We start from the raw sequence: 13,903 nt of genomic DNA on the forward strand, positions 1-13,903 counted from the left end.
CAAGTCTAGCAGTCAGCATGACCATGGTGCAGGTCATGTGTGAAGACCAAATAACACAGCATAAAACACAGAAAGCCCCTGGGGCGTATGAAAGTTTATGAAGAGTGTGAGAATAAGTACTTACTCAGTAGTTATAAATAGTTATGAAACAGCTTTTAAAAACAAAAACTGATTGTAAATTTTAAATTGCTAATGGTATAGCATTATTGAATTTCAGGACACCTACCATGGCAGGAGGCCTTTTTTCAATAGACAGAGATTACTTTCAGGAAATTGGAACATATGATGCTGGAATGGATATTTGGGGAGGAGAAAACCTAGAAATTTCCTTTAGGGTAAGTTCCCTTCAAAAAAATTAATCTTTTATTTAACTTCAAGTATAGATGTGCATTGATTATTCATGTATCTCTACATAAAAAATAAAAATTTAATTTAATACAAGTTTAATGTAACTTCAGAGCCTTCAGTCCATTAAAAGGACTGATAGTAAGGGTTCATTATAAACTATTGAAGCAAATAATTTAGTTACCTTTGAAGTTCAGCTATAAAACTTACACAAGATTCCCTAGTTGTTTTTAATTTTTATTATTTTCAAGGAAGTAATTTAAGCTCTAAAAGCTAATATATAGTTTGGATATGCTACTTTGCTGCTTTACTCTCAAAAACATAAATTTCACATTTTGTAATATGCTTTTTATTTTAGTGTGAAAATTTTTTTATATAAAACCTAGTCACTTTACCAGCTTTATATTTTTCAATAAAAATGCGAAAGAATTCTAAAATGACTCTAAATTAATTTAACCCAGTCTACATATAAAGTCTTTGCATTTCATGTTCACTAGAATCAACATATCATTTAAATGGCATTGCATATTTTTGCAAATAACCAACTTTAGACACATAGCTTATTATAGTGGAAATCACACTGACATGTACTGTAATCTGAACCAGCGAGCTCACTTTGTTCCCAGTGAATCGCTTTGCCTTCTTGTCAAAGAGAGGGTTGGACTCAATATCACCTTGGAGATCCTATCCAGCTCTAACACTTATAATCCTGGGAAAACTTGAAGGTAGGAACATTGAATATTTAACAAAATCAGAACTTTCCAAAATGTTATTTTAATTATAAAGAGTTATGAGATTTTTAACTTGGTGGGGGGAATGTATTTTGAAAGAAACAGAAGGATTTCATTAAATTAAGGATGTAAGCCCATACTTGATCATCTTTCTTTTGCCCCTTTGTTTTTATTGTTCTAACAAAGACAACAAAACATGCTTTTACTGTCTCACTGAAGAACTTACAATGGATCTAGTTGAGATTCCTAGATTCTGTTTCATGTACAAGCCGTGACGCAGGTTTGGAGAGGGGTGAACAGATGAGCATCTGGCTGGTTACTCCATGGTCAGGTTTTGTTTGGTGGTTGTTTTTAACCATGAGCCACATTAATAAATACATTATACATTCTGCACACACAAAACATAAAATTTAAACAAACATTTTATGAAACAGTATGTCCTTGTTAACAAGTACAGGTTACAAGTCATCAATTTGAATTTATGATTCTCTTAGGTATAATGGCCTGCAGTTAGAAAAATACTGCTCTAGATCCCATATCTTTTCTGTATTTAGCCTTTAACCTATGTTTTCTTTATTTTAATCTTCAACTTTTGGTTTGATCAGAACCCAAATTAGAGAAATGTTTCTCTTGAGGAAGCACTGGCTTTGTAACCTAACCGTACAGCCGGAGCCCATCATGTGCCCCTGATTTTGTGAAATTCCAACTGTGGAACCCAATAGATGTCAATACTTTTTTAAAAACTATCAATGTCATATATGGTCTTTGCTGTTATTTTCAGATTTGGTAGTATGGAGGTACTTTGGAAGCTTTTTACCAGTAACTACAATATGTTCCATTTAAGTTTAAACAAAAGCCAAACCCCTATTTAATTGAAAAGAAAAATACTATGGGAAAACTAAGGTGAACATTTCCTGATTACTCAGCTACATGTTACATGGTCATCTCTGCTGTTTTCAGATTTGGCAGTGTGGAGGAACTTTGGAAATTGTTACATGCTCACATGTTGGACATGTGTTTCGGAAAGCTACACCTTACACGTTTCCAGGAGGCACAGGGCAGATTATCAATAAAAATAACAGACGACTTGCAGAAGTGTGGATGGATGAATTCAAGAATTTCTTCTATATAATTTCTCCAGGTTAGCGTTGTTTTGCATTAGAAATACAAGGCTGTACCTTTGTTGACCCTGATCCTGGAGGAGAAGTAAGAAGGTTAGAAGTGAAGCTTTGAGCAGAGGTGAACACCTACCTCATAAGGTCATTGTAAGGAATGAATAAAATCACACACAGTATAGAAAGTGCTTGGCAGAATGCCTAGAATAATATATAATTAACAGTAATAAATTATCCAGGTCAGTGTTGCTAGCCCAGGTTTTACAGATGTTCTATTTTTTTTAAAACCTAACTGCAACATTTAGTATTTATTCCTGTGAAGTTTCATCTTGTTAAATTTTCAGCCATTTTTCTAGCTTATATGACTTTTTCTTGATTCTTGGAGTTTTCATTCAACATAACAAAACCACTGTTTTTGCAGTGGGTCATGAACGTTCTCTATAAGCAGGCCCTCAATGCTGTCATAGGAGGCTTTCGTCAAGTATCACAAGGCCACTGAGAGCCCAAAACGTGCCACAGGGCCTTCTTTCCGGAAACTTTGCTATTCAGAGTTTTGTAGGAACAGTTGTTCCATCAGCTGTAAGTCGGCCTGACATTGTTACTAGTCCATCCTTATTTTTTACTTACTGCAAGACTGTCAAGTGGCAGGGTGCACAGTTCAGTGAGTTGTGTGAGAGAAGCCTGACTGCAAACAATTGCTCTGTTTAATATTTGAGCAAAATAGACCTTGATTTTTTTTTGTTTGTGCCTTAACATATATTGAAGTTTACTGATCCCATATCACTTATATTTCATTCTCACATAAATGTCATTTTTCTCTGAAAAATTAAAACACATTTTAATGTATTTTCCTTGCTTTATACTTTTGGTGGATTCATGGTGTCTCCACTTGTATAGTCACATATCACCCAGCTGATACCACTGTTCTGATTCATCTGGCTTATTAGATTCAATATATAAACATGTGTTACCTAAAACAACACTAATAATTCAGAGTCAATTATTTCTTTCAACAGGTGTTACAAAGGTAGATTATGGAGATATATCGTCAAGAGTTGGTCTAAGACACAAACTACAATGCAAACCTTTTTCCTGGTACCTAGAGAATATATATCCTGATTCTCAAATTCCACGTCACTATTTCTCATTGGGAGAGGTAAGAAATATATATATATATTCTATGTGGTTATTATGTTCTTACTTTTTTATTAAAAAAAAAATAGGAGTTAGTTAAACTTCCAATAAGGAAAGTACTTTCATGTTAACATTTAACTTCTCTTGCTTCCTTCCTCCTTCTTACCACGTAAGTCTAAACTATATTCTTTTTTTCCCATTCCTCCTCCCTGAAAGTTGATTTCCACTGAGTTGATGCACCTGGAGATAAGCTGTGTACTGTGGGGTCTGTTTTTCCCTATTCTGTCTATAGTGATGTGTTTCCTAAACAGACTGCACCATCTGCAATTGTGGATCTGTAAAATCTGTATATATATTTAAAAAAAAAAAGACTTCTTTGCAGGTCTTTGTGAACTTGTAATTATAAGATGGCTTTTAGAAAAAAATATGAAGCCAAGTAGGGAAAGAAATCCAACCTTTTTGTGATAGAAATCAATAGAAGGACAATATTTCCTTTTATAAGTCACAGCAGCAAATGATGATATGTGTAGACAGGGCCACAGGCAGGCCTACCCCAGGATTAAATCTCAGGAAAAGTGGCCTCCCACTCTGAAGAAGGTTGTCACTTCTTCAGTCCTTTCATTCATTCAACAAATATTTGAGTACCTCTAGTATATGACAAGTACTGTTTTAAGTACCAGGAATACAGCAATAAGTAAAGCAGAGATCCTGCTCTTGTTGATCTTACAGTCCATGAGTAAGACAGATTATGAAAGGCACACAGCATGTCAGGTGGTGGTAAGGGCAGAAGGGATAGAGAATGACTGACAAGTGAGCGTGGGTAGTAGTACTGTTTTATGTAAGGAAGTTGAAAGAGTCCTGTCAAGGTGATTTTGAGCAGAGATCTGAAGAAAGTGAATGAGCAGGTCATACGAATTTTTAGGGAAAGAGTATTCTGGGCACAGGGAAGAACAAGTATAAAGGTTTCTAAGATGACAATGTACTTAGCGCGTTCCAGAAACAGCAGGGAGACCAGTTGTCTGGAATAGAGTGAACAAGGTGGAGAGTAGTAGAAGATAAGGTCAAAGACAAAGTGAGGGTCAAATCATATAAAGCTTTTAGGTTATAGTGAGAACTTTGCATTTTGCATTTTATTCTGAATCAAATGGAAGCTATCGAAAGATACCAGCAAACTTCCACTAGAAAAGGATCACATTGTATGCTATGTGGAGAAAAACTATATGGAAACAGGAGTAGAGCTGGTGTATTGTTGAAGAGAGTAAAGGATTATGTCAGGTTTCTATCAAGCTTGAGACACTGACTGTAGAGTTGCCATTACTGAGATGGGAAAACCTACAGGAAGAGCAGATGCTCAAGGGAATCAACAGTAGTTTGGGACACATCAAATTTGAGATCCAAGCGAAGATATGAATAGGTCTTTACATTTAAGAATATTCACTTTGGGGGAGAGGTTGTGATAGAGATGTTAACTTAGGTTGTCAGCATATAGGATGGTTTTTAAAGCCACAAAACTGTATGAGGTCACCCGAGGAGGAGAAAATGTTAAGTATGAGAGAGAAGACCGAGGACAATGCCAGAGGGAATGCCACAGTTTAGAAATCATGGAGATGAGAAGGAATCAGCAAAAAAGATTGAAAAGGAGTAGGCAGTGAAATAGGAGAACCTAGAGAGTGGTGTTGCCAAGACTAAGGGAAAGACGTGTTTCAGGAAAGAGGAAGTGATCAGCTGTATCGAATACTGCAGAGAAATTGAGGAAGATGAGTACTTAGAATTGGTTATTGCATTTGGCTAGGGACATGTTATCAGTAGCCTATCTCACAGTGTTGAGAGAGTTCCCCATGGACGTTGTTAAAAACTCTGTTTTGAAGAGAGAATGGAAGAAGCAACATAGATGAATGTGTACAAGTCTTGCAAGGAATTTTCTTGTAAAAGAGAGAAGATAAATAGGTGGTAGCTGGAGGAGAATATGGGCTTAAAGGGGTTTTTATTTCTTTATTAAGATAAAACTGTGCTGATATGAGCAACCCAAAAGAGAAAATTTAAAGATGCAAAAGAAAGAGCCAACTTAACACCCATTAGAATGGCCACTATCAAAAAAACAGAGAATGACACATGTTGGCAAGGATACTGAAAAATTGGAACCCTTGTGCATTGTTGGTGTGAATGTAAAATGGTACAACTGCTATTTAAAAATAGTATGGAGGTTTCTCAAAAAATGCTCAAAAAAGAGAACTACGATATTATCCAGCAGTTCCACCTCAGGGTATGTATCCAAAGGAAATGAACGCAGGGTCTGAAGAGTTATTTTTACTTACATGTTTATAACAGCACTATTCACAATAGCCAAGAAGTGGAAGCACTCCACATGTCCGTTCATTCTGGTCCAGCTAGCAATGCTTAGGCATTGTCCAAAATTGGGTCAGTTCAAAGTAAAAAACTCCTCCTTCTTGGTTCTAAAGACAAGCTACAGAGTGACTGCTATAAATCGTGATACAACGTACAATGGAATATTATTCAGTCTTAAAAAGGAAGGAAATTCTGATACATGCTACAACATGGATGAACCTTGAGGACATTATGTTAAGCATAATAAGACAGTCACCAAAAGAGAAATGCTGTATGATTCCCCTTATATAAGGCAGCTAGAATAGTCAAACTCATAGAAACAGAAAGTAGAATGGTGGTTACCAGGGCTGAGGGAAGGGCGTAAAGAAGAGTTACTTCATGGGTATAGAGTTCCACATTTGCAAGATGAAAAAGTTCTGGAGATTTGTTTCACAACAGCCTGAATATACTTAACACTACTCAACTGTACACTTGAAAACAGTTTAGATGGTAAATTTTATGTTATGTGTTTCTGCACCAGAAAAAAAAGAAAGAAGGGATCTGTTGTTATGGGTGTCATGTATTTGGGTGGATAGGAGGTGAAATCTGTACACAAGTAGAGGGTGTTGGGTGGGGGTGGGAAGAAGAGAGGTCATCTCTTGTCATGGGGAGGAAGGTAGAGGAATGGGAACAAGTGCAGGGCAGCTGTAGGTTTGGAGGTGGAAACTGGCAGTTTGTGGTGGAAGTGTGAGGACCTTCTCTTCTGGTGGCTTGTTTCCTCAGTTGAACACAAGATTATGGGCTGAGAGTGAAGAAGGTGTTGGTGAGGGGGAATTGGGGAAAGAGAAAAGGATGTAAAATAGAAATGTAAGATAAGGGAAAGCAAGTAGATCACCGAAGGAAGCCAGATGGTGGAGAGTTGGTGAAGCCATCTGGCCTGGTGTTTTTTTCAGTGCCAGGGCAGGCACAGACTTACGCATTTATCCTAACAGTTACTAAGGCTACTTCAGGATTGACTTGAGCTCCCTACCTCTGAACTTTGTTGTGATTTAAGGAATTTGTTTTCAAACAAGTGAGGGCTACATTGAGTTTCTTGAGCCTTTCATTCTCACTGATGCCTCATTAATGGGAATGTGTTTTCCTTTGCTGTGACCTCGTACTGGTCAAAGAAGGCCCAGGGTGAGTGGTGCGCCAGGGAAAGATTTATAGCAGTCACTCTGCAGCTTGTCTTTAGAACCAAAAATGAGGAGTTTTTTGTTTTTGTTTTGTTTTTTTTGAGCTGACCCAATTTTGGACAATGCCTAGGCATTGTTAGCTGGGCCAGAGTTCGGGCGTGTGACAAAGAAACACTTGTCTGCTCCATGGTAGATGACTGCCAAGGCAAGCTTGCGTCTTACCTGCCTCTTGCCAGCTGGCTTCTGGGCAAGTCGCAGCGTTTACCCTCTGTGGCCTGCTTGTTATCGCCTTATTAACTTAGCAGCTGGCCTTAAGCCTTGTACGCCCTTAATACCAGGCCACATCCTACAGGTTAAAAGTGTCATTTCTAGATTGGAGGTCATTCTTAAGAGTACCCACCATAGTGCAGCCCAGGGATCTTATGCTTCTGATCACAGCTTCACCCATGTGAGCCTTCCTTTGCTAGCAACAGTAATTTAGCCTTTCATAGATCTCTTCTCATGCTTCAAGGGTCCAGGGAAACCTGAAATCATAGGATTTTTCAGCAGAAAGGGAAATCAGAAAATGTAAATATGACTAGGGTAATAGATATAATTTAGAGCATCTGGCTTCAGCTAACGCTGACGTTCGTAGTTCCTGTAGGACCTGAACAAATGTGTTTCATTGTGGTATCTGATAGTTGTTAACTCAGGAGCTGAGTATTCTAAACAACAAAAAGTAAACAATCTAGACCTTTACTGGTTTAGTCAGTTTTAGGGGCTGACCAATTGCTTTTCCAGGCAGATCTAATAATCCTAACATTTACTGAGCATGTACTTTATGTCAAGCACAAATCTGAATGCTTTATGAATATTAAAGCACAACACTATAGGATTGTGCTGTTATTTCCACTTCACAGATAAGTAAACTGAGACACAAATAAATGGTTTAAAAAACACGGCTAAACTCACAACCATCTGGTTTGAGAGCCTGTGCTGTTAACCCCTAATGTCCGTATTCTTTCTCAAATCTAACCAGTATTTCCCTTGCAGCAGAGAGTAGAAAAGTGAATCCAGATTCACTAATGCTAGATTATAAAAATGGTTTAACAAAGCTCTTACATTGTCCACCCTAATGGAGATACTGATTCTGGAGGAGTCTAATAGTAGAAACAAAGAAACTTAAGCTCTAACCTCTTGCCTGGTTTTCCAAGAATGGGTGCATTCACAATTATTTTCAATTCCTAATGTCAAAAATAGTAGTTTTAAAGTGGCAGTCAGGTACAGCTAAGTTGCTACTTCCAAAGGGGGGTTGAAGAGTTGCTGGGTCTGTGGATAAAGGAAAGAAAACCAACGGTTACTGTGTGCCTGCTATGTATCTGTCCCTGCTAGAGCCTCTGTATGTATTATCTCATTTAGAGCACTTAACAAACCTGAGAGAGAGATTTATCCCTGCTTTACCAACGAGAAAGGGTTCTTGTAACAGTGTTTTTAATTCTGTGTTGTAAATAATATTGATATCTGATGTCCCCAAGGTGCTCAATTAGAAAGGCGAAGTGCTGGGGAGAAGAAGGTAGATTTTGAGGTCAAATATGTTTGGGCAATACTATTTTACATCTTACATCCATCTGTACCACCATTCCCCGGTCCTACCAATAGTCATGATATATTAAAAGGCTTTGAGAAGTCCTTCAACAAAGAAACCTATTTAAATTTATTTAACTAGTATTTCCCAAACATATCTGATCATAAAACACCTTTTTTATTGGGGCACCTTGCAAGATGCTGTTCTTCAGATTGTGGTTTTTGGAATCACAGTCTTAGAGTAAATAACCTGCCCAAGGTCTCATGGCTAGTCAGGAATGAAGCACCATCTGCATGTCCCCACAATCTAAACTCTCACCCCTACAGACACTTTGAAAGTGTGGATATTCACACACTGTAAGTCAGACATTGCTGTGATTCAAGTAGAAAAGTTTGTTTCTAACAGCTCCTCACCCTTTATGATACTCTCAGTTTGTACATCGTTTCTAGATTGTTTTGGCTTGATTCAGTGGCGTGCCTGGCCACGTAAGGAAAGATGTGTTAATCAGCCATAAACAATTCCTATGAAGAGGACCATTAACCCACTGATCTTTCCCCTTGAAATAACTTACATCTCCTAGGATTTACACTGTTTCAGAAAGTACAAACCAAACTTGGGCACTTTCCACGTGACTTTCATAGAGTGGCCAATGGTGTGAGAACTTGGGTTTATTAGCATGTTGTGCAACTTTTCCCATCATTGACAAGTAGCTCCTCACAGATGGTGAAAGATTTTCTCCTATGTGTCAGCATCTAGACCTGCACATCTGATGTGTCGGCTACACTGAATTTAATTAAAATTAGGCCACGCCTGGTGGCTCACACCTGTAATGCCAGCACTTTGGGAAGCCGAGGTGGGTGGATCACTTGAGATCAGGAGTTCGAGACCAGCCTGGCCAACATGCCGAAACCCCATCTCTACTAAAAATATGAAAAATTAGCTGGGCGTGGTGGCCCGCATCTGTAGTCCCAGCTACTCGGGAGGCTGAGGCGCGAGAATTGCTTGAACCTTGCGGGTAGAGGTTGCAGTGAGCCAAGATTGTGCCACTGCATTCCAGCCTGGGTGACAGAGCAAGAGACTGTCTGAAAATATAAAATAAAATAAAATAAATGAAAATAAATTTCATTAAAAGTAAATAGAATTTAAAGCCCGGTTCTTCAGTCACAATAGCCACATTTGAAGTGCTCAATAGCCACACATGACTAGTGGCTGCTACCATATTAGCACAAATATAGACATTTCCATCATCTCAGAAAGTTCTACTGGATGGTGCTGGAGACATTAACAACTGCTGTTTTAAAACAGCCAACACGGCCAGGCGCCGGTGGCTCACGCCTGTAATCCCAGCACTTTGGGAGGCCGAGGTGGGTGGATCATGACGTCAGGATTTCAAGACCAGCCTGGCCAAGATGGTGAAATCCTGTCTCTACAAAAAAAAATAAAAAATAAATTAGCCGGGCGTGGTGGCAGGCGCCTGTAATCCCAGCTACTTGGGAGGCTGAGGCAGAGAATTGCTTGGACCCGGGAGGCAGAGGTTGCAGTGAGCCGATGTCGCACCATTGCACTGCAGCCTGGGCGACAGAGTGAGACTCTGTCTCAAAAATAAAATAAATAAAATAAAATAAGCCAACACAGGAGGTTACCCATCTGTCTCTGTATCATGTACTGCTACCCTGTCATTTCACTCATTTCTCCTTCCCAGGTCCTAAGTTGAAGTGGTCATATTTGCCTTGTCAAATCTATTGTTTTCAAATCTTATAATTAATGTATGCCCCCTCTAATTCTCTCTACTCTGAAATAATTTGGAATTATCATAACATAATTCATAGGGATGTATCATATCAAATTCCCAAGCCCATCCTGTCAGTAGATACCTTCCTACTTGGTTAAGGAGAATATCAGGACCATATTGATATTCAGGAGTATCTACTTCAACCAAGAAAAGCTCCCTTCTTTTCCCATATCAAATCTGCCTTTTATTTAAGGGTTCCTGATAATTTAGAATCTCAGTTGCTGTTAGATGTCCTGATGACTACTGAATATGTTACCAAACAAGGCTCACTTCTTGCTTTTCTCTTTCCAGGATAGTCAAGAGGTGACTTGAAAGGAGTGAACTAAAGGAATTGGTAGTGTAATAAGACCACTGAGCAGTTAGCTGTAGACTGTGTGTACACCAAGAAATGGGATAAAATCCTCTGAAGAGTGGGAGACTCCAGAAAGAATCTAGCCCATTTGTTCCTTAAACTTCAAAATACCCCTTATCAGAAGGTTCTCACTCTTTTTAGAAGTCCAACAAATAAGACATTTGCCTAGAACATCCTTAAGAGCTAGTCCTCAATTCTTGAATGTATTTTCTCTTCTTTCTATATTTTCCAAATTCTGCTGTTTTAAAATTCCTTTTTCAAATGTCAGATTTTGAATAACCAACCCAAATACCTATTTTCATCCCAGTATAAACTTGAAACAAGTATGTGTTGTCACCCTTTCTACCCTCCACATCTCATTAGAAAGCTGGTAATTGGTTATGTAGTCTTAAAGCTATATGGAATTACAATTTTGAACATTTGATTCAGCATCCCTAGAAAATGTTTGTTCCTCATTTTCCCTTTCTCCAAAGGCTCTTCAAACTTAACTCCCAGCAAACAAACCTATTAGGTGGTCCTCTCCCTCCTAGAATCCTAGAGGACAAAACTTACCCCATAGTCAACCTAATTTTCCATGTCCTTGAGGAAAACATCTTACACACCCCATAGATGAGGTAGTCCACATGTATCACTACACAGAAAAGAATGTTCTCTGAAAACTCTATATTCTCTAGCCAGGCGGTATATAGAGGGACCCACCTGGAGAGCAGATGTCCCTTCAGCTACAAAGAAGCCACATATTTGTTGAGCCAAACAGAATCCTCTGTCCTCTAATGTGAAATTCACGTAGGGACTCTAACATCATAGCTGTGCTCTTTCAGAAGTGTAATCTCCAGTTTCTCCCCTTTACATCAGAGGAGTGCCTCCAGGCCCCACCAGGAGCCTGAATCTGGGTCTCTGACCATGCCACCCACCTCACCTGGGCCTCACTGACCATATGTTGTTGATGCAGTTTGGTTACTCCTCACTCTAACAGCTAATGGGAAGCAGTGGTTTCCAGTCCTTGGAGAAACTCCACTTTCAACATCTAATGGTCAGTAGTAACCCCAAGGGATAGAGGCCCAGATCTTGCATGTCGGGAATTAGTTATAAGAATCTTGTAAGGATGGTATAAGCTGTTATGTACAAATCTCTTACAAAATAGAGGCAGGGTCTCATCATGTTGGCCGGTAGGTCCCAAACTCTTGAGCTCAAGGGATCCTCCTGCCTCGGCCTCCCAAAGTGCTAGGATTCTACATGCATGAGCCACCACGCCCCGCCAAGAATTGCATTTTTAAATTTGTTTTGAATTTTGGTAAAAGATAGGCAATTATTTAAGCAAATGGCCATTCCATATGAGAGCGAGAGAAGCTGAAGATAACACTGGTGTTAATCTAATAATTCCTGTGGCATTATCATCTTTCTTTAGCCACCTTTATTTACATCTGCATTTGGGGGAAGAAATAGAGGAAAACAGGATTGGAGAATTTATAATTTATATCAAAAGTATAAGGAAATAATTATTTTTTTGTGAATATATGAGATAAAGACTCATCTTTATCACAATATGAACTTTTTTTTTTTTTTAAGAGACAGGGCCTTGCTCTGTCACTTAAGTTGAAGTGCAGTGGCACAATTATAGCTTACTGCAGCCTTGAACTCTTGGGCTCAAGTGATCCTCCCACCTCAGCCTCCCGAATAACTGGGACTACAGGCGTGAGCCACCATGCCTAAGATTTTTATTTTTATTTTTTGTAGAGACAAGGTCTTGCTATGTTGCAAGTCTTGAACTCCTAGGCTCAGGTGGTCCTACTGTCTTGGCCTCTTAAAGTGCTCGGGTTATAGACGTGGGTCACTGTGATTGGCCCAATCTGAGCGAAATTCTTTTTCAAGTGAGATAGCCATCATCGTCTGGTATTAATTGATCACCTACCAGGATGAAGGAAGGTGTGCTTTATGCAAATTGGTATTTTACCATAAAATCTTTTATACAACCTAATACAACCTATTTATGAGGGAATAGGTTTCACAATTAATGGATAAAAAATAATGATGATGTAAATTATGTGGTAAAAGAACTCTTGGAAACATATAATGTATTGGACCCTGAGAAAAAAACATTTTGAAATTTCTAGCTTGAATAATTGGACAAGTTGTGGGAATATTAATAAAAATAGGGATATCAGGAAAACGGGAAATTTTGGAGGAATGATAATGAGGTTTGTTTTAGGTAGCACTTCTCAAGAGGGGATGGGGTGGGGACGTATTAAAATGTGAAGATGATTAAGTGTTCATATTAGAAAATTGAGAAATTCTGTTTTGAACGAACCGAGTTTGAGATTTTGGTGGAATAGCAAGATGGATGTGACTAGTGGTAAAGTGACAGTGCAGATTATTACTGTCTCTGAGCCTGTTCATGCTGGACTCTGAATTAGGTGCCTGGATACATTGTCTTACATAGCATCAGCACAGAACTGACATTAGCATAGAACTGACATTACCCCCCCAGTTCCTGATCTCAAAAGGTTTAGGTAATTTTTATTTAAACCTGAGTCTTTTATGTCAGAACCCTGGTTTTTATTCCTGGCTGCTTGGGAATATTGGAATAATATGCAGACTGTATATGTGTTTATAGAAGTAACTGGCTTTTTTGTGGTTTTAACTTTACCCCTACTTTATCTATCACACAAAATTAGTTACCTTTTTAAAAAAGTCTACATGACATGACAGATGTAGTTTCTCTTCTGGCTTAACCTGCTGACAGTACCGTACATAGGAATAGATTTAAGACTTTCAAACGTCTGTTAATTTACCATATGCTTTTAAAACTGCAACAGTTTAGAGGAAACAAAATATCAAGGGGCATTACCTAAAATATTCCTCCTAATTCTGATGACTGACTTAAATTCCTTTTATGTAATCCACAAATGTCTAGTGAAAGAGTAGAGTTTGTACCACACTATGCTTAAGCTTCCAGGTAAGACAAGTTCCAAGCTCTTTGACTAGAGTCATCTTAGTCTCTCCTAAGTCATCAGAGTAGTTATCAGAATTAATGTTCTTGTCTTGATTGATAATAGTGTCATCAGGGAGTTAATTTTTTAAATCATTAACCAAAGTAGAGTTTGTTGAACTCAATACAAATTTGAAAGGAATAACTTGAAAAAAATGAAAAAAGAAATTGTAAGGATTTTCCCCCATAAACACAGAAAATTACATAAACAGTTGTAAGACCTTTCTAGACCAATGAATTTTAGATACTCAGACAGTGATAGGCCAATAGGCCATTTCAGAGTAGGGCCAGGGAAAGTTTAGGTTGATATTTAGTGTATATGTGTGTGTGTCTGTCTGTCTAATTAACTTCTCCAACTCCTGATATTTTCATTATTTATTG

General features: G+C 38.4%; 1 protein-coding gene and 1 long non-coding RNA gene across 7 annotated transcripts in view; one reads left to right on the forward strand and one right to left on the reverse strand.

Moving 5' to 3' along the window:
* Window positions 1-13,903, forward strand: part of GALNT1 (polypeptide N-acetylgalactosaminyltransferase 1) — a 130,890-nt gene that overhangs the window by 108,236 nt on the left and 8,751 nt on the right. For all 4 annotated transcript variants that reach the window (XM_063597243.1, XM_055102797.2, XM_057300383.2 and 1 more), the window contains exons 7-9: window positions 218-335; window positions 2,037-2,217; window positions 3,208-3,347. In XM_063597243.1, the coding sequence (XP_063453313.1) occupies window positions 218-335; window positions 2,037-2,217; window positions 3,208-3,347 (439 nt within the window). The remainder of the gene's footprint in view (window positions 1-217; window positions 336-2,036; window positions 2,218-3,207; window positions 3,348-13,903) is intronic.
* The window catches only part of LOC103783602 (uncharacterized), a 42,216-nt gene continuing 28,699 nt past the window's right edge, over window positions 387-13,903 (reverse strand). For 2 of the 3 annotated variants that reach the window (XR_609167.4, XR_008621981.2), the window contains 3 exons: window positions 7,999-8,133; window positions 7,226-7,349; window positions 387-2,271 (listed from right to left, as the gene is read on the reverse strand). This is a non-coding gene — a long non-coding RNA (uncharacterized LOC103783602). Of the gene's footprint in view, window positions 2,272-7,225; window positions 7,350-7,998; window positions 13,902-13,903 lie in introns of those variants that run through there. The other variant, XR_010110111.1, reaches the window with a different exon arrangement.

The sequence above is a fragment of the Pan paniscus genome, chromosome 17, assembly GCF_029289425.2.
Source record: "Pan paniscus chromosome 17, NHGRI_mPanPan1-v2.0_pri, whole genome shotgun sequence".
NCBI classification, from domain to species: domain Eukaryota; kingdom Metazoa; phylum Chordata; class Mammalia; order Primates; family Hominidae; genus Pan; species Pan paniscus.